The 20,004-nt window shown below is 44.9% G+C and overlaps 1 protein-coding gene across 1 annotated transcript; it reads right to left on the bottom strand.

Annotated features, from left to right (window-relative positions):
- Nucleotides 1–1,731: 1,731 nt before the first annotated feature.
- On the bottom strand, nt 1,732–15,197 carry LOC123345035 (zinc finger protein RFP-like). The gene is made up of 7 exons (XM_044981591.1): nt 14,409–15,197; nt 12,254–12,349; nt 9,262–9,492; nt 8,405–8,427; nt 7,097–7,212; nt 5,538–5,570; nt 1,732–3,694 (listed from the first exon to the last, which is right to left on the bottom strand). Exons 1-7 carry the CDS (start codon nt 14,823–14,825, stop codon nt 3,156–3,158), a joined length of 1,455 nt encoding a protein of 484 aa, XP_044837526.1. The 5' UTR covers nt 14,826–15,197; the 3' UTR covers nt 1,732–3,155.
- Nucleotides 15,198–20,004: the final 4,807 nt, after the last annotated feature.

Raw genomic sequence — 20,004 nt, forward strand, 5'->3', positions numbered from 1 at the left:
TATTTCCCCAATGGGGGCCCACAGATGTGTTTGGCATCAGACCCACAAAAAGTTAATCTGGCCCCAATCTGAGGTTATGAGTTCAGAACTCCCCCAAGATTATCTACAAGCAGAATTAACGGCTGTCCTAGCACGGCCTTGTGCCCATCCGTAATGTGGAAAATGGCTAAACTCAAACCTCTGAAAATCAGGAATAAAGTTACATGTCCCTCTCTGGCAGCTTGGTAATGATTACTCTAGGTCAGGGATGGGCAAACTTTTTGGCCCGAGGGCCACATTGAGGTTGCAAAACTGTATGGAGGACCAGGTAGGGAAGGCTGTGCCTCCCCAAACAGCCTGGCCCCCGCCCCCTATCTGCCCCCTCCCACTTCCCTCCCCCCTGACTGCCTCCCTCAGAACCTCCGACCCATCCAACCCCGCTCGCTCCTTGTCCCCTAACTGCCCCCTCCTGGGACCCCCCACCCCTAACCACCCCAGGGACCCCCACCCCCTATCCAACCTCCCTGGTCCCAGTCTCCTGACTGCCCCAACCCACCCCCCCACCCCAAGACTCTCATGCTTATCCAACCACCTCCCCACGTTCCCCATCTCCTGACCGTCCCCCAGAACCTCAGCCCCATCCAACCGCCGCCTACTCCTTGTCCCCTGTCACCCCCCCAGCCCCGGCCCCCTTACCATGCCGCTCAGAGCAGCATATCTGGTGGCTGTGCCGCCCGGCCAGAGCCAGACACGCTGCCGCGCTGCTCGGCAGGAGTGTGCAACCCTGCCGCCCAGAGTGCAACCCCGCCACCCAGAGCGCTGACTGCGCGGCTGCGGGGGAGGGGGGACCTCAGAGGAGGGGCTGGGAGCTCAAGGGCCAGGCAGGACGGCCCCATGCTCCGGATGTGGCCCGCGGGCCGTAGTTTGCCCACCTCTGCTCTAGGTACTGGCTGCTTGTTATCATCTCCTGGTCTCTCCCTCTCACTGCCTGCCCCAGCCCCCACTCTTCACAGAGGGGCAGGGGTTGGGGGTCTCAGCTTGGCAGAGGATGGAGGGGCTGACAAGGAGTGTGTGGGAGCATTTTTAGAAGAGGGGAAGAAATGGGGGGCAGAGCTGAAGCCCCTACATCCCCCCACAGCTCTGACCCCCCCACCATTTACTCTCCTGCACTGCTCTGACCTCCCGCTTTGCCTAGGAGCAGCAGCATGGCGGGGGGAGAATGGGGACGATGAGCCTGGAGTTCTCTCCAAACTGATGGGGGCGACCTGGGAAGGGAGCAGGTTTCTGGGTTCCTTCCCCAATTGGGGAGCAATGGGGGGGAGGGGAACCCCTTAGTCCCTACCACAGCCATGGTACAGGGATAGAGGGTATTTGTAAGGGAGGCTACAGATGGCTCCAATTTCTGCCCCTTCATTGGCCCTCATGTCACCAGAGGGGAAGGTGCCCCTTTTCCTCCCACTTATAGTTCTGCTCTCTCAGCACCAGAGGGCAAAGAGCCTTTTGAGGAAGTCCCTCTGCACATGGACCATCTGACTGTTATGAATGGGTGATTGCTTCTACCATTATAGACTCTGACTGAAACTTGGCTTCGCTGTAAAACCTAAGGACTTCCAGATGCTGTATTCCAGTTGACTAATAAAAGCTACTTTCTTTTGAAAAGGCTGCATTGATTCAGTGCAGGTATTTGCTGTTTCGGCAGTACCCCCAGGACGCCAGTGCGTGATGGAACTTTAGCATCTCTCCTGTATTTCATATCACTCCCGTATTCCTCATCTTGTTATGCCTTTACCACTTATACTGGGCAGCAGACACAAGGGAACTGATTGGGCTTTCAGGTCTCTGTTCATTTAAAATTTCTTTGGGCAAAATCCATGTGGAAACCAACCTTTGTTTCTATTTCAAAATACACCTCACACAGCAAACCAGAGCTTTCCAGAAAGTTTTAACAGACAAATTCTTCTCCCAGGTGCATCCATTGGGCAATTTTAATAGGTGAACCGAAGAACACAAACACCTTGTCTACACTGGGGGAAATGCATTATGTTAGAAAATATATTAACACATTTAAACTAGCCCTGATACATATGACTTAGGTGTTTTTGCAAATCCCATCCTAAGTTATTTAGGAGCACAAATTCCCTTGAAAATCAATGAGATTTAAGTCACTTAGTTTCTTTTGAAAAATTCAGCCTTAGTATGTTATGTACACAGTAATAGCTGTATTTAAAATATATTAGCTGGTTGTGGCTAATGAATGAGCAGCTAACATGATTTTAAACACAACCGCCCATGTCTGCACTAGGCACAAAGCCAAGTTTACTTTCATGTTAGTTAAAACACATTATTTAACGTGGTTTTTTTAACCAGGATGCCTTTTTCCAGTTTAAACAAAACCAAGGAGGGAATTTGACCCTGTATGTACAGCAAGATCTGTCGAAGATAAAAGAAGGATCGTCTCTTCTAGTTTCTGCCACAGAAGCAGTTCATTTCCTATTGCAGAATAATAATACTTTGAGACAAATTTGTTCAGGGGAAAAGTAAGGAGATTTGATCCAAATACTAAAACTTGCATATTTGATACTTAAGCACAACCCCTCTTCAGCCAGGCCTCTCCCTCCCAGGGCCTTGGTTGGGTCTCCCTCGGGGTCTCACTCCAGACAGATTTGACATCCTGGATCATAGAGTCTCAGCCTAGAACACCTCTCTGCCCTCACACAGAGCTCCACAACCCTCTCCTTATCCCTGTCTCCATGGTGGTACAGATGGGTGGTTGATGGCTGGAATTCAGGTGGGAAAGGGTCTGGCTGTGTTCTGCAGGGTCATACAGACTAAGAAGCTGGGGTTAGCACAGCATGCTTCATAGGGTCTGACTAGGATGACCACTCATCCCTTCTTTTAATGGACTGTTGCTTATTTCATCGATTTGTCTCTTAGGGTGACCACCCATTCCTTATTTTAAGAGATGTCCCTGACCATTTTAAACATTACATTGAAGTTTATGATAATTGCATTGTATTCTTGAGGTAAACTTGAGAGAGAAATATATATGACAGGTTAAAGGAAATAGCGTTTCCCTTCCACGTCCTTTAAAATAAAGCCTTGTCCCTTATTTTTCACGTGGGCTTTCCCTTCTTTCCAGCCAACAAAGATGGTCACCCTAGGCCTGACAGGGCATCTCAGGGACACAGTGTGAGTTGGGAACTGGGATGGAACAGACCAGAGAGACTCCTGAATCCAACTCGGAAGAACGGGCAGATTCTCTCACCAGCGAAAAAAGTTGTTGGGAAAGTGAAGATTGGGTCCCCTTTACCTGCATCGATAAATGCCACCTTCCCCCTTTCATAGTCCAGATAAACCCGGATCCTGCTAGATGCCTTGATCAGGAACAGTTTGATCACAGCGGAGGTAGAAGCCCGGCACCACTGTTCCCCGCTCCATTCCACAGCCCAGACCCCGTCCTTAGAGCTAAAGTTGATATTTCCCTTTCTGTTCACAGACTCTCTGGCCACCCCAACAGCACAGAGTCCCATTGCCTCCACCTCCCAGCAGTGCCTCCCAGAGGTGAATCCCTCACATCCCAGCACGCAGAGCTTGGTATCAAATCTCTCAGGATTGTTGGGCAGAGCCTGCCCTGTGTCTCCCCGTCTCACACTTTTCCGATCCTCAGACACGATGAGTTCGGGATGGGCCGTGTCTGGATCCAGAGTCACGTTTACTGGAGAGGGAAAATCAGAGGGTTAGGGGCAGAGCTCAGTCCTGTGGGAAAATCAGGGACAGAACCTGTCCCAGCTGGAGAGTGAATCAGAGAATGGCCTCCCTTCTGGCTTTACCCTGCTCTGAATGGGGAGCAAATCTGAGCCACGTGCAGGTGGGATCCACCCTCTGGGCGGAGATGCATCAGTGACAGAGCCAGGGGATCAATCCAGGGCAGAGACTCAGAGCCTTTCCCAGTCTGCACCACTTCTCTCCAGGGAGGGGACTAGAGATCCTAGTAGATTGTAGTGAAACCAAATGTCTGTCCAAGCACCTCATTGTGATCCTCATCCCCTGAACTATGGTCCATCATATTAGAGCTCCTCTCCCATTCACATCTCTCCCCACCTCCAGATGCTGGCTGGCTCAAATGCCACTTTCCTCTCATGCTTTCCTCTCAATCCTGTCTCTTTCCTCTTGGTCATCCATATTGTTGCTGATTTCTGCATGTCTTCTCACAGCACTGTGCCCCACCCTGCCTCCTCATGGGGCTGCTGCCAGGTGTGCCGGCGGGGAAACTGAGATGGGAGGTCTGAATAGGGGTATTGGGGAAGCCGAAGGCAGGAAGCGGGATTGTGTTAATAGGGACCAGGCTTGTGCAGGGGAACAGGGATGAGAGGTGACCTCAGCACTTGGAGGATTCCTCTGATACAGCTGCCTCTGATTCCCAGCACATGAGGCAACAGGGCCATGGTGAGGCCTGGATGTGCCAGAGGCTTGGCACAGACTCTAGGATCCCCCAGAAAAGCCACCTAGCTCTACCTGAGAGCAGAGCCAGCCAGCCATTCGGAGAGCTCTTCAACCGCCTCTGCCTGTCACAGAGACACTGGACACAGACCCTGCAAGTGCCCTGCACAGACTCAAACCTCATTCCTTGCTACCACTCACACAGACGACTTCCCCTTCCCAGGCCCCCCAAATATCCCTGCTCACCCCAGTGCCTCCAAAGCCATGCTCAACCCCTCCGTGGCCATTCTGTGGTCTAGGGGATAGGGACCTGGACTGGTCTGGGAGTCACTAATTCTATCCTGCCCCATCCCTGCTTGCTCCCCTTCCTCATAGACCCAAGTTCCAGACAGCCTGGGTCCCTAGCTCACCAAGGTCACAGCGGGCAGGGAGTCAGGTTGGAAACAGCAACAAACAATTCAGTTTGTTTCTCCTTTCCATCAGAGGTGGTAGATCTGAGCAAGTCCATTAGCTCATCTTTGCAAAACTCAGCCAGGCTATTCGGGTTTAGGGGAGTAGCTCTGGATGTGTTTAATCATTTTACAGTCAAAAGGGGCCCGTATATGAGCTCTCAATGCAGACTGTAGGTGTGGGAGTTTATAGCAAGAGGAACCCAAAGATGTGTGAGCAAAACAAGGCACAATTTACCAAAAAAACCTTTTGAATGTTTCATTTGCAAATATAATGAAACCTTTTATTAAATAAATTAGAGAGAAAATTCATTTCCTCTCTGAAGAGAGCCATTGTGCTCTGTTTGAAGACTCAGTTCAATCAATATATATAAAACTTAAGGACTTTAGTGACACACTGAGTGGAAATCCCAGTACAACCATACAGCTGAACTATGGAGATGTTAATTCCTCAATGTATCCTCACGATTACTCTGTTATGTGAAAATATCCATGGATCTGAGGCAATCTCCTTTCTCTTTCATTTCTTTTACTCTATGTATTCTCCCAGCTTTTTGTCTAATGTGATTTTTAGATGCTGATCTACCAAAAAGCCAGAGTCCTAAATTAACTTCTTTTCTCTTTATTTTGGGAAAATATGCCTATAATTTTCAGTTGCCAAAAATTTACCTTTGTGCAATTTCCATTCAGATGAGAAAGATTCTAAAGGAAGGAAAAAAAGGTGAAAGATGAGATTTCATGTTGCCACAATAATGGTGAAATTCCTATTGTTAACATAACTGGTTTTATTGTATACCTGGTGTATATATTAATACCAAACACTTTATTTCAAACAAATAGGACTTGTTGAGTGATAACAATGTACTTGCCTATCACTTCATTTTATAAAATCTGATTACTTAAAAGTAAGGAAATGAATAGTTAAAGATATCAACAGTCTCCTACCTGCATAATACACAGATAATCTAATGAAGTTTAGTAATGCACACACTACAACTCTGACCCAAAATGAAAAGTATTCTTTCACATTTAAGATTATTGTGATTAAATATACATTTCTTTATACTTAGTAAGAATAATATGTTCATTGTGTGGGCAGCGTATGATTTGTGATCTCCTTAAAGCCATCTTTGCTCATCCACCCCCATTCCCTCTAGAGTGAGAAAGCAGAGAATTGGGTTGTTCTATTTTAAAGTGATATAATTCAGAAACCCATTGTCTAAAACCTGTCAAATTGTGTGGAAAAATTCTATCATTGTCTACAGATTTTGAGATCAGTATGAAAGTTTTAGTGGATTTAAGAACAGGTGGATGAGTTAGCAAAATGGAGTTTATTGTAGAAATTGTAGTAGTAACTATGGAGCAACTTCTGCCATTTCGTGATGAAAGATTACGCCTGATCTTTAGAGTGACAGTGTTTAATCAGTAGTCACAAAGGACACAATTCTTCCATCAGTGACATTAGTGCAATTTCCTATTGACATCAATAAGAGGTGTATCTATGCAGGTGTCAGAGCCAGGACTAGAAATGCAAGAGTCTGTCGTTAGTCCAGGGGTTGGCAACCTTTCAGAAGTGGTGTGCCGAGTCTTCATTTGTTCACTCTAATTTAAGGTTTTGTGTGCCAGTCATACATTTTAACATTTTTAGAAGGTCTCTTTCTATAAGTCTATAATATATAACTAAGCTATTGTTGTATGTAAAGTAAATAAGGTTTTTAAAATGTTTAAGAAGCTTCATTTAAAATTAAATTAAAATGCAGAGCCCCCTGGACCGGTGGCCAGGACCCAGGCAGTGTGAGTGCCACTGAAACTCAGCTCGCGTGCCGCCTTCGGCACCTGTGCCATAGGTTGCCTACCCCTGCGTTAGTCCTATGCTTAGTTCACAAGACAGTGTGGTGTCTCATGCTACTGAGCTGCCCATTCTCTGTCACTAGAGGGCGCAGTAGCTATTCAATAGCGTAACTGGCTCAAGTATAGCGAACCAACTTGGATGTACCTTTTATTGCTCCCAATGACCTCAGTAGCGGCCTGACAAGCACTGTTGCCTGTAGTTACAAATTAAACTGGGCTCTTCCCAAAAACTGTGACCTGAACCCTTGATTTCTTATTATCTCAAAGCCAAGGCCCTGCATGGCTGTGAAGGACGATGCATATAACCTGCCAGGTTTAAGCGAGATCAGTTTTCAGCTCTAGTGAACAGTGTCTGTCTGTGTAACAGGGCTCCTTACCGCTGCATGTCTTCTGTATGTTGTGTAGAATTGTGGATTTTTCAGAGAAATTCCAGCTGCCCCATTTCAGTTCAGGAGAAAGAGACAAAGGATTCTGAAACATCTTTCTTTCACATCTAGAAAAAATGACCTATTATTAGTGAATGTTATCTGAATCTTCAGTCCCCAGTGATCAAAGCTGCCGAGTCCAGATTTAAGTCCCTCGGCTCTCCTGATGAGTGCTTATTTCCCCGTCCATCTGTAACTGAAAGCATTTTAAGTCCTTTAATTTTACTGTTGTATCACTCAAAAAGTGAAGTGAGTGACATAGTTTTTAATATCTCCATCTTCTGGGTCAGAGTTAAGGTTGGTTTTGGAATGTCTAACTAAAGTTGTGTCCCTTATAGTTTATTTTTAGATAATGCATTAACTGCAGGAGACATTTTTCCCCTCTGAATTACAGTGCCCATTCTTTAACAATCAGTATAAATCAGTGTTTTTCAAACTTTTTTTTCTTGTGATACAGTTGAAGAAAATTGTTGATGCCCATGACCCAACATAATTAAATCTTTTGACTAGAGTGAGGGCTCCGGGGAGGGGCTAGGGATGAGGGGTTTGGGATGCAAGAGAGGGCTCTGTGTTTAGGGGGGGCTCAGGGTTGGGGCAAGGGATTGAGGTGTGGGGGTGTGGTGCAGGCTTACCCCGGCAGCTCCTGGTCAGCGGCACAGTGGGGGTTGTTACGACAGGCTTCCTGTCTGTCCTGGCTCCATGGACCACGCTGCGCTCTGGAAGTGGCCAGCAGCAGATCCAGTTCTTAGGCCAGACAATGGGAGTGCGGAGCTGGTGCTTGGGGTGGGGCAGGGCAGCATACGTAGCCCCGTAGCCCCCCCACCTAGGAGCCGGACTTGCTTCTGGCCTCTTCCAGAGCTCAGCGCGGTGTCAGAACAGATAGGGACTAACCTATTGGACTTTTATCACCTACACTTTATTTTATTAACCTTGGAACACACTACCCAGGGAAGTAATAAATCTTTAATCTCAGGACTTGTACAAGCCAAGACCGGATGCCTTTCTAAAAGACATGCTTTAGCCAAACACAAGTTGTTAGGCTGAGTACAAGCTAATTGGTTGAAATTATCTCAATATTGTTCAGGTCAGACAGACTTGATGATCTAATGGTTCCTTCTGGCCTTAAAACCTATGACCTTGACCACTTCTATGCATTTTAAAATGTAGGGTATATTGATGGTCCCACTCTTTTCATCACCATGCCCCAGCACCTTTCCAGAATCAAGACATGTGAGAGGGGAGTGCAAAGGAGCCACATACCTTCTCAAGGTGCTTCTGATGTCCTGTGGGGGGAAAGAGAGAGAGAAAAGGAACCTCAGTCCACATGCCACACACTGGGGTCCTGCACTGAAGAGGATTTACTTTGCCTTGAGATATAAGAGGCAGCTTTAAGTTATTTTCTGACTCCCAGTTCCCTCTATTCACTTTTCACAGCCCTGGAGATCACTTTTGGAGTTTAGTGTTTTAGAGAACTTTTCTCCAACACTCAAAATGTGAAGTTTTTTTTTTTTACTTGTCTGAGTGTGACAGGGAAATCTTGGAGCAGTGACCACTGGAATTTAGCTACTGAGCGGTGTGGAACAGGCCAGAGGACCACACAACGTAGCCATACAAGAGCATTAGATTTTCAAAAGCACATTTTAGGGAATTTAGTTTATGTAGTTTAATAAGTAGAGCTGCTTGCCATTTGCAGTTTGAATAATATTTTGTTAAGATTTTTTTGTTTAGCAAATTGTACGATTTCTGTATGTTTATATGATATTCATAAGTATAGAAATAGCAGTGGCCTAGATGCCAGGATATTTTCTTACTGAGTAATACTGAATGTGACAGTAAGGGTCTGGATGAATAATACAAACAAAAATAACAAAACGTTTAGTTACTACATGAAGTCCAGATCTTTTACTAGCTCCAGGAAGATGGGCTTTTTTAACAGGGCTTTTCCATGTCTCAGATGCATGTTTCTGTGACCTTTCCTTCACAGGATAATATAATTTAGATGTCAATAAAATACACATTAAGTTATATTGAGACCTCTGACTCTGGAATCCAGTACACATGATGCAGGCCCTCCCATCCTTGTATAGGGATCTCGGGTATTTCCATCATAGTCTCACCTGCAGAAATTCACTTGCTGACTGCTGACACTTCTTGTATAGCTCATAGATCAACTTATTGAGAAGTGATATTTCCTCATTTAGTCTGTCAATATATCCATCCCTCTTCTTTATAATGTCCTGCTCCGTCTCATTCAGCTGCGCCAGCTGGAATCTCTCTTGTTTCTCCAGAAATTGACGCAGTCGCTGAAATTCAGACACAATCTTCTGCCTCTCGGTTTCTGTCTTTTTCTGTAATGGGCAGATGCAAAGAGAGAGAGGGCAGAGAGTCATGGGATATTTCATAAAGCTCCCTATGTGCCGTAGTGATTAGTTCACTGCAACCACTAAGAATTCAGCGCCTGACGTGTCATGAAAACATGCTTACTACTCAGTAGAGAGCTTCCTTAGCAGCCCCAAGTGCTTTAAATAGGAGGTTATTTTTCTTACACGATTACAATATTTAGTGTGGGATACAAAGGCATTTACCTGCCAAACTTCTACCAAAATCTATGTGAATTAGGCACCTAAATACCTTTGTATCTCAGGCTTAGGTGTCAGTGGGCTCTGGAAAACAAGGTTGTTAGGTCATTGTAAATCAGGAAGGGCAGCAGGAACTGGAACCTAGAGCTGGACCAGCAGGGCCTTCAGAATGGTTGGCAGAAAGTGGAATTCAGAACTGGATGGGTCGAGACAAGTGAAGAGAGCCCCTGGTAACAGGCCAGGAGAATGAAGCAGAGGCCAGTTTCTTACAGGACAATGACAAACAGACAGGGCACCCCACATGACTGACGAAAGGTATGGCTATACTGCAATCCCAGGCTGCGATTGCATCTTGAGTAGATGTGCCCAAGCCAGCCTTAATCTAGCTAGCTCAGGTCTGGGGCAGCGAGGCCATGGCCACGTGCACTGCAGCATGGACTCGCCCTGCACTGCGAGTAAATTCCCAGGGCCCCAGATGGGCTTGTATAGCCCATGCCATAGGTGCTGGAAGGGCTGCAGCATCCCCTGGCTTGGAGTCGTTTCCATTATATACAGGGTTTACAGTTTGGTTCAGTGGCTCACAGCACCCCCACTATAGAAATTGCTCCAGCACCCCTGGCCCATGCTGAAGCTTCACTGCTCCAGTATTGGAGCCAGCTAGTGTAGTTCCTCCCCTGAGGCATGGCTCAAACTTCCTCCCTCATGCTTGCTAATCGGAGTTGCTTCTCCCCCCTTCCTCACATGGGAAGGCTGGCTGAACCTGCCAGGCTGGAAGGCTAATGCTAAGCAGGGGCGGCTCCAGGCACCAGCACGCCAAGCCGCAAGGGCAGCCTGCCTGCCGTGCTTGGGGCGGCAAAATACCTAGAGCTGCACTGTTGCTCAGCTGAAGGAAGCTGGCAAAGGCTGTGCAGCTGACTTGAGGCACATTTCCAGCATCTGGGAAAGGGTGGAGGGAGAACTGATTGAAGGAGGGGTGTTGTGTATTTGGTTGTCATGGTTTTTGTTCCTATGGTAACTGAGTTAGATTATTAGGGGATAGCCCAGCTAGCTTGAGCTGGTCAGGGGAGTTCCGTGACTGTATATAAATGGTAGCTTTGTTAGCTGTCTGCTCTCTGGCCTTAAGTGTTTTTGTTCCTAAACCGGATGCCCCCAAGGATACAACAAGGGGAAAGACAGAGTAGAGTATCCTAAGGCGAGAGGCCTGAGATATAACTCCAGCTGCAGGGAGGGGGCTGAGGGAGGAGGGAAATATGGCTTGAGACTGCATGGAATGCAGCTCCCAGCCTACAATGGTGGTGGTGTATGCAACGTACCTTACTTAAGCTCACAACAGCCATTCCTAGCAGTGCAATAGAGGCTCTTATAGTTAACCTATCTCGTGTATTGCCCTATAAAGGAAGCTCAACTGGTCCATAGCTGGTACAGAAGCCTGACCTGTTAGCAGCAGCCCTGCAAGCTACTGTGTACTAGAAGTACATGACACACAGGTCCAGAGAGACAGTTGAGGGGGAACCGTTTGGAGTGGGGAGGAGGTAGCTATCCACTGCTCTAAAGGGAAGCGACAGAGGGACTGCTTACAATATATCACAGCTATGGCAGAGAAGGGCTTTGAGGAAGCAGGATCATAAGCTGCGGGGAAGTAGATCCAGGCTGGGGCAGCAGAGTGCAGAGATCTGGTGATGATGTCGACCAGCAGGGCGAAGGTAGGAGCAAGCAGCCCAGAGAAGGAGTCGAGGGAAGAAAAAAACAGTCCTTATCTGCCTAAAAACAGAGTCTTGGGCTGGAACCCAGAGGGGAGGGTGGGCCTTTGTCCACAGACAAAGAAGGAAGGTAGAAGAACAAGAAAGAAAAAGGGGCCAAGAACTGTGAGTCCCAGAAGCAGGTGAGGACCAGGCTTAAATGACACTAAACTTTGGGGTTTCTTATTTGGGACATCTCTGTTAACCCTGAAATGGGAAATGAGCAATGAGCTGAGCTGGCTGCAGGGTTAGGCCATGGACGATTGTGGAGTCAGGATGGATAAAAGGGGATTCTAGACTGAAAGAATCCCTGCAACAATGTAGCTGGATATGAGGGGGGTGCTACAGAGGTGAGAGCTTCCATTGCAGAGACACCGAGGGCTCATCTTGTTTCTGAAATTGCAACTTGAAGGTAAAGGAACTTGGCTAGCACTAGCTTATAGCAAAGCTCAAATCTACTCAAGAAAGATGCATTTATTTGCTTTGTTTCTGAATAATTATTTTTTTCTGTTTTTTTCTTTGCTAAATATATAACTACTTTTTAAGAAAGAGCTGTTGCAATGTTTTGGAAATCTATGTTGTCTTCCATCCATGGAGAGAATCAAGCAGGCAGATTTTCTTGTATTTTCCATTTATCTGCTTAACTTCTATTAAACCAAAACAGAGCTTTGCTTTGCACTGAGGAATAAATAAATAATATCTCATTCATAAAGGGGAATTATTAGTCCCAGGCTATTCAGTGTCAATAATGTCCATGTACACTACCGCCGATGAGCAAGAATAACACCTACCAGTAGTTCCTGGCTTTTCTTTTCCTCATTCGATCTGAATGTCAGAACCTCTTTTCGATTCTTCTTTAAAGTCTCCAGATGGTTCAGAATCTGATCCTAAGAAAAGAGAAAATATTTTTGCTTTAATTGTATTTTTGAGATATATTTTCTCTGGCTTCTTTTTATGCTTGGAGTCATAAAGCTGGTTTCCTCTGAGGTGGGTGAATCCCTGGCTAGCAGAGAACCATGATAATTTGATAATAGGACCACTTATAGCAGCATCGGGATGTGCCGAATGTGGCTGGACTGCATTGTGCTCTGGCAGTGACTTATCAGCATAAAAACCCACTAGGGTCATTATAAACCAGTGTATTAGAATTAGAGTTGGTAAAAAAAAATTAATTGGACTGAATTTTTCATGAAAAATACCCATTTGGTAAAAATACCCATTTTTTCATGAGAACTTCAGTTCTGAGGGGAGGAAAGAAGTGAAATGAAGATCCCAGGCTGCTTGCCTAGAAGGCTCTTGTCAATTTCACATTCATCCCGTGAAACTGACAAAAGCTTTCCCAGCCTGCTGCCAGGGGAGCTCTGTTCTGCCTTCTCCCTTACTCCAGGGGATTATGCTTTTTCCAAAATATGCAAAATAAATAAATAAATAATTTTCAAAAAGGAATTGCCTCTTTTCAGACAGCTCCGATTAGAATAACACTGAGGGCTTTTCCATACAGGGAAACTAACTGGCATGGCTATGCTGGAAAAAAACTATTCCGCAATAACTACCTGTGTGGACACTATTCTGCAATACAAGTGAATTTATTCATGAATTATTGCTCCATGTTGGAAGCAGAACAGTTATTCCAAAATAATGTTATCTGTATTCCAGAACAGAGTGTCCACATGGGGGAGTTATTCCAGCATAGCTATAGTGGAATAGTAATTCTGAAACAACTATGTTGGTCAATTTCCCTTTGTAAATAAGCCCTAAATTATGTTGATGATCAAACTAGCCCCCAGGAGGCAAAGGTGGCAGATAGCTCCCTTTGCCCTCCCCCTAATAAGTCCTGTGTCAAGGATATCTTGGACAGATCCTAGGATCAGGGCCAAAGCTTTCACATTGAAATCCATAGCTGTCATTTTCAAATTCCGCTTCCTTCCTGAAGGATTCAGGATGTCCAAGAGAGGTGAGTCAATGACACTTGCTGCACCATGTCTCAAAACTCCTGCAAATCACAGTCTGTTGTTGCTCTAATTTCTGCCCAACCGACTCTCTGGGCTTTATGAATCCGACATGACAAGTGAAAAATTCCAGGCTTCCTCAACCTACCTGCTCAGGCCTGCAGACCTGTCATTGAGCTAAAAATAATTCATGCCCTTTCAATATAACATTCTGGAGAAATTTATTTGAAACAACCTTAACTATCCATCCATTAAACTTAACCATCACTGCCTATAATATTAATATTTTTAATGGTAGTGTTTGGTGAACTTGGCTTTGGCCCTGGGCACTAGAATCTCAACTAGGTGAGTCCAGTAAACAAGGTTTGATTTTTTTCTATATATGTGAATCCTTTGAAGGGGATGAGGGGTGGAGGGAAATACACAAACATGTTAAATGTTTTGGCTTCTGAATGCTGATCATTTAAGGGGTCATAATTATTGAACTCCTTGTGAAAATTATACCTCATCCACAGACAGCTGTTATCAATTTTGAAGGTGAGATTCCCTTTTTGTGAGCTTTTCAAACACATGAGGCAAATTCTGCTTATCATGGAAACTCACTTGTAACCTTTGCTGTAAAGACACTGCTTGTTGGGATCAAGGAGACGCGGAGTCAAGAGGTTTGTCAAGCAGGTGTCCCGAGCTCTCTTGAGCTCGGTTTTTATTAGTAATTACATCAAAGAGCATGAGATCATAGTTACTTGTAACATATTGATTGGTTCACCCATAGCCATATCCCCTTGTGCAATATATCATGATTGGAGAAGGGACTACGTGAGCTATTGGAGGGGCTACGTGCGCTATTGCCTAGTCTGTGCTTAATCAATAACCTGAGCATTGCTTTACCTTAAGATAAGCCAGGAGTAAATGTAATAAACACAGGTGTGGTTTGCCAGCACAGCATGTTCACTACAACTGCTGACTGTCAAATAATCCATGGTTAGTGATTGCTTACCTTGTAATCCTGGGCAGCTTCGTCTATGGGAACCACAGTGTGGTCTTTGTGATCTCGGGACAGATGGCAAACCATACAAATGGGAGTTTGATCCTCTTGGCAGAAGACTTTTAAAACCTCGCTGTGTTTCTTACACACGTTACTGACTTCTGGTCCATTTGTTGACTCCGGTCTAAGTGTTCTGGAGGCTTCCACAATATTCTTCAGATGCCTGTTTCGTTTGAAGTTTCTATGGGAAAAGGTGTCTCTGCACTCTGGACAGGAGAAGTCTGTCTTCAGTCCCTCCCACCACACACTGATGCAGGCCTGGCAGAAATTGTGCCCACAATCTAAAGTCACTGGATCTTGAAAATAATCCAGACACAGTGAACAAGTCAGTTCACCTAGGAACAGTTGTGCTGGATCTGCAGCAGCCATGGCTGCTTCTGCAGAGAGGAGAGGAATTTAGTTTCTTTTTGCTATTCTCAGAATTGGGCTGATTCTGAACTCTGAACACCAAACAGGCGTTTCCTATGTATACATTGTCTCATGTTACTTTTGGGAGGCTGGAGACACCTTTTGGTCTGAGTTAGCACCTGGAGGAAGCACCATGACAGACTGTGGAGTGGGAGCTGTGGCCACTGGGAGCTGTGGGAGGCCATGCCTGTGGACAGTCAATGTAAATAAACTCTCGTGGCCTGCCAGCCAATTACCCTGATGGGCTGCGTGCCAAAGGTTGTCGACCCCTGGCCTAAAGCCTACGGCCTTTGTCTGTAGCCAGATTGAAAGAGCAGCAGCCATTAGCTGAGAAGCAGGAAATCACATCCTCACATTCCATCTAAATTAAATTAAAATAGTGTAATATCAGACTGTTAAGAAGGAGACCCCCTCCTAATGGCGCCCACTATCACCAGATAGATCTTAATATGGTTAAAGAAAACTTAGTTTAATGGCATCCTGTCTGGCAAGAAATCACTTATCAATAGTTGGGGTTGTGAAATCCTCATTTCTTTATTGTTCTATCATTATGGTCCACACTTCCCTATTGTTTGTCTGTATGATCTCAATCTGGTTCTTTAATTGTTTCTGTCTGCTGTATAATTAATTTTGCTAGGTGTAAATCAATTAAGGTAGTGGGATATAATTGGTTAGAGAATTATGTTACAATATGTTAGGATTGGTTAGTAAGATTTTAGTAAAGTAATTGGCTACGGTCTAGCTAAGCAGGACTCAAGTTTCACTATATAAACTGGGGTCCAAGAAGGAGACCAGCAGAAAGGAGGAACAGAAGAAGAAGAAGAAGAAAAGACCTGGAAGAAGAAGAAGAACTCCAAGACACAGCCTAAGATCAGAGCTGCCAAGAATCCTTTGCACGACCGTGACGTGCAGCAACCAGAATCCAGATGAGACTGACCTTGCCTGGCCAACAGGGAAAGTTCGCCTGCCTGATCAGGATTGGCAAGCATAGCATTGTATGTTTAGCATGTATATTCTGCATGCTTGATAATTGTTAATAAATAGAGAGTAAAGATATTACTGAGTAAGGCTCTTTCTTTGGTAAAAGGTCCTGCAAACTCACAGGAAGTTACACCCTGAGAATTGGGTATGGGTGGGTATTTAAATGAACAGGGTTACGCCTGAACCCTAGGAGCGGGTAAAGGTGGGTGTCCCTAGAGTGTGTGAGTGACAGAGAATTTTGTGTGGGTAACAAGGGGGAACATCCTAAAGTCATTCCCCCCCCACCCCCTACCCCAATAACTGTGGCAGTAACCATCTTTTTTCTGCTTAATGTTTGCTCTCTGCGATTGATACAATAATTTCTAAATACTGTCTTCCTAGCCATGTTCCCACAGGTCATCAGGGTATATACAGATGGTTTGTGACAGAGGAAGAGGGAAAAGAGCTGGCTGGAACACTGGTGGGAGGAGTCACTAGCTGATTCTCCCCAACTGCAGCATGAAGACATTTTGATATCTTGTGCCAAGGGCTTTGCATGAGGCACAGATGGCTTCTTAGCCTCCACCTACTTCTGCAAAGTCCTGATCAACAAAGCTGTTCTGAGTGACAAAAAGGCCAGGTGGATCTGTGTTGCTTCCAGTGACGTACACAATCAAGTGGGGTTTTCACTGTGAGGAGTTTCTAACCCATTTCTCAGAAAATAACATGCAGATTCAGACCAAATTTTCAGACTCCAGAGCAGTGGACTTATCTTTGAGGGACAAACACTGTCATTTCTGCTTGAGTATCAGCGACTGTCTCTCACCAAGGTAGTGGAAGTACCTACCATTCTTTGCGTTAGAACCTTAGATGTAATCTAATTAGACCCAACTGGGAGATATTGGGCCTCTTATCAGATGATATTTAGGGCGATGGACCGACTGTTAGGCCCTTTCTAAAAAAACCCTATTTTTTTTACCTAAAAATCTTCTCGGTTATTACCCTATCTATAATCCCCTTTTAAAGGGACACTTTATGAAGAATTTTTGTCAAGACAGCTCTAGTGCTAGTTAGGGGACCTCAGATTTCCTTGACTATTGTCAGTCCGGTTGCTAGCCAGCATTTCATACACAATCTACATTGGTAATGGATCTTCTCCTGATGATGGGTGAAGATCAAGTCAATCATGCTGACTTTTTTACATCTGTCAGGTGCCTTTGATACTCTCTTATGAAAATTTATAGCACAACTATCATGAAAACTTATAGTGCTAATCTTGAGTAGCTTTGTTCTTTTCTTTCTAGAAGAATCCCATAGGTAGTGCTTTGCAATGTGTCTGCCCCAGGGACTTTTTCATGCAGGCTGCCACAAACTTCTATTCTTTAGGCTAAGGAGAAAGGTCTCTGAGCTACTCTTCCAAATTTAAAAAAAAGCTGTTCAACTTTGCACTTTGTGTTCGGAGGTTTTATTTTGAGGATCGAGTTCATATGGCAAGTAACCATCATATTGTGTGGCAAGAGCTTATGGGCATTATGATTTCATCTTTATTACAACAAATTTGATGGCTAAAGTCCAGCCCGTCCCTGTTCTTGGAGAAGGGTGAATCTATAATTTAAAGGAAATTACCGAACAGTGTTAGGAAGTCCTGTGTTCTGATTGGCCATTAGACAACATCTTGTGACATATATTGCAACCCCATGCAGTATCTTTGGGGACCATTGTATTAAATTAATAAACGGCTTATGTATGATTGTGTCTGATTCCATAGGGGATGGTACCATGGCTCCTCTAGGAACTAAAAACAGTGAGGGTAGTAATAGGTGATTAAAGTGAGTTACTAAAACTGTAAACAACCTGAAAGGCACCACCACCTTCTGCTCTGTGCTTCTTGGGTAGGGCCACATGGCCTCCCCTTTCACACACCACACCCTGTGCAGCCAACTGAAAGGGGTGTCAAAGCTTTAACTGTATGAGGAAGGTCAAGGGGATTAAACCATTTAAGCTTTTTAAAAATGTTCTGGGTGCGGTGATTCCATCAATGGCCACTCCTGGCATTATTCAAACAAACAAAAAACTTAGTTTAAACCAGTTCAAGTTGCAAAGAGCAAATAATTCCCAATTTAGAACTAGAAATGCCAAGCAATACGGAGTAAAGCCAGACCAGCTACATAACACACATCACCCTCTCAAACTCCCACAATCCCTACCTCAGTCTACTGCACATTATAGACAGATGGTGTGAAGTGGCTAAATCTCCTATGATCCACTGTCTCCTCACGTTAAATCCTTTCTTTACATTTGTCAGTTATAGACAAAATATCCCTTCAGATTTGGTCTGATTTTCAAACACTAATTGAAAATGCCCTCAGATGTTATACCTTCTCTTTCAAATAATTGAATCTTGATGTAAAATTGTCTTAGATTTTACCCCATTTGTCCCCTAATTCACAAGTAAAATCCCATCAAATGTGGCCTCTTTTGTCTCTATTATTTACTATGAATATAAAATCCCCTCAGATTTTGCAAACTTTCTCTCTAATTCCATTATATTGGTATAAAATCCCCTCATATTTGGCCTCTTTCTGCTCTAATTATTGAATGGTGATTAACAAAAATCCTGCTTATCATTCCCATTTTAAACTGCAGCCCCTTGTGCTTTTGGAGGGAAACAGTTGGTGGGAGTCATTTCCTTGAAGTCTGTGTTTGTTTGTGGGTTGTGGAGGCGAAGATGGTTAAACTCCCCAATGCTCAGCTTTCCCCTCATGTGTGAGAATCAAATGCTCTCTCCCTTAAATACAAATCAGCTTGTTTGATTGTAGTGACTTGCCTCCTATTTAATACTCAGGGCTTGAAGCCTTCCCCATTTAGGCGGTAATGTGCTGACAGAGGCTACCCACTGCCGATCTGAACCCCAACTGCCAATCACCATCCCATCCCAACTGTCATGGAACCTTCCGGCACATTCTCGCTCCAACCTCCCTTTCCCTCTCCTGTTAAAGCAGCATCACCTAGAGCTCCCTGCCGCCTGTGGGGAATGGCTGGTGAAGGGGACATCATATATCTCTAATTGTCAAGGATAGATCAAAAATCCACTCTATTTATTGAGTCTTCTATAAAAATCCCCTCAGATTTGGCAGTTTTTCTGACAAATATTGGGATAAAATCTCCTTACACATTGTCCCTTTCCCTCTTAGTTATCCAGGATTGATCTAAAATTCCCTCCAATTTTCCCTTTCTGTCTTTTGTTCTTGAATATGGAGAAAGAAATTGCCTCAGTTTGGGGGCTTGTTTCCCATTCCATTTTCAACTTTAGCCACTTCTGCTTTTGGAGGGAAACCGTTAGCGTGATCTCTCACCCCGTGTGATGGATGAGCAAAGGAAAAGGAAGCTGATCAGCTTTCTCCTCAGATTTGACCTGTCCCTAATTCTCAAATCTGGATCTCCTACCCTCTGAAATATTAAACACTTCTCTCTGTGTTATTCAATATTGATATAACATTGCCTCAGATCTGTGGGCTTCCCCTCTCCATGTTATACTCCAGGGAGTTCTGGTTTTGGAAGGAAGGAATTAGCCTGACTCATTACCCCACAGGATGAAGAATTCAGGCCAGGGAGAGGTGAAAAGCCCCAAGAAGCAACTTTCCCCTCCTGCATGAGAACCAAAATCTTTCCTCTTGTGTAATTAAAAATCAGTACGTTTGGGGAAGTTATATTGAGTGACAATCTTTAAAATACATTATGAGGAGAGCCCTTCACCCCTCCAGCTGGTAATGGATCTAAGGGAGGCTGCCCACCCAAAACCCATCCCCAGCTGCTGCCCTCTCCTAGTTGCCATGAAACCATCTGACACAATCTGGTTACAATCTCCCTTCCCATCTCCTGCTCTAAAGCAGAAAGGCCCAGATCTGCAAAGGTATTTAGGCTCCTAACTTCCATTGAAACCAATGGACCTTTGAGGACCTCGGTAAAATTCCAAAAGGATCATGGGACAGTAATAGGATGGGCAGCAGTACATGCTGCGAAATGGGGCACAGACCAAAAAGAGCTCCCTTCTTGTCACTAAAGGCACATCTACATTGGGATAAAAGTCCCACGACAGAGCTGGCTGGCTCAGGCCAGCTGACTCAGTTTTGCAGGGCTTAGGCTGCAGGGCTAAAAATTGCCATATAAATAGGCTTGG

Source organism: Mauremys mutica, chromosome 12 (assembly GCF_020497125.1).
Source record: "Mauremys mutica isolate MM-2020 ecotype Southern chromosome 12, ASM2049712v1, whole genome shotgun sequence".
Taxonomy (NCBI): Eukaryota; Metazoa; Chordata; order Testudines; family Geoemydidae; genus Mauremys; species Mauremys mutica.

Bases quoted from the DNA above. Each gene is read 5' to 3' on its own strand.
- LOC123345035 (XM_044981591.1), bottom strand. From the start codon at position 14,825: ATGGCTGCTGCAGATCCAGCACAACTGTTCCTAGGTGAACTGACTTGT. The intron at 8,428-9,261 runs GTGAGACTATGA...TTCCCCCCACAG, and splicing joins CAGCAAGTGAATTTCTGCAG to GACATCAGAAGCACCTTGAG. The intron at 7,213-8,404 runs GTATGTGGCTCC...CATTTTTTCTAG, and splicing joins ATCAGAAGCACCTTGAGAAG to ATGTGAAAGAAAGATGTTTC.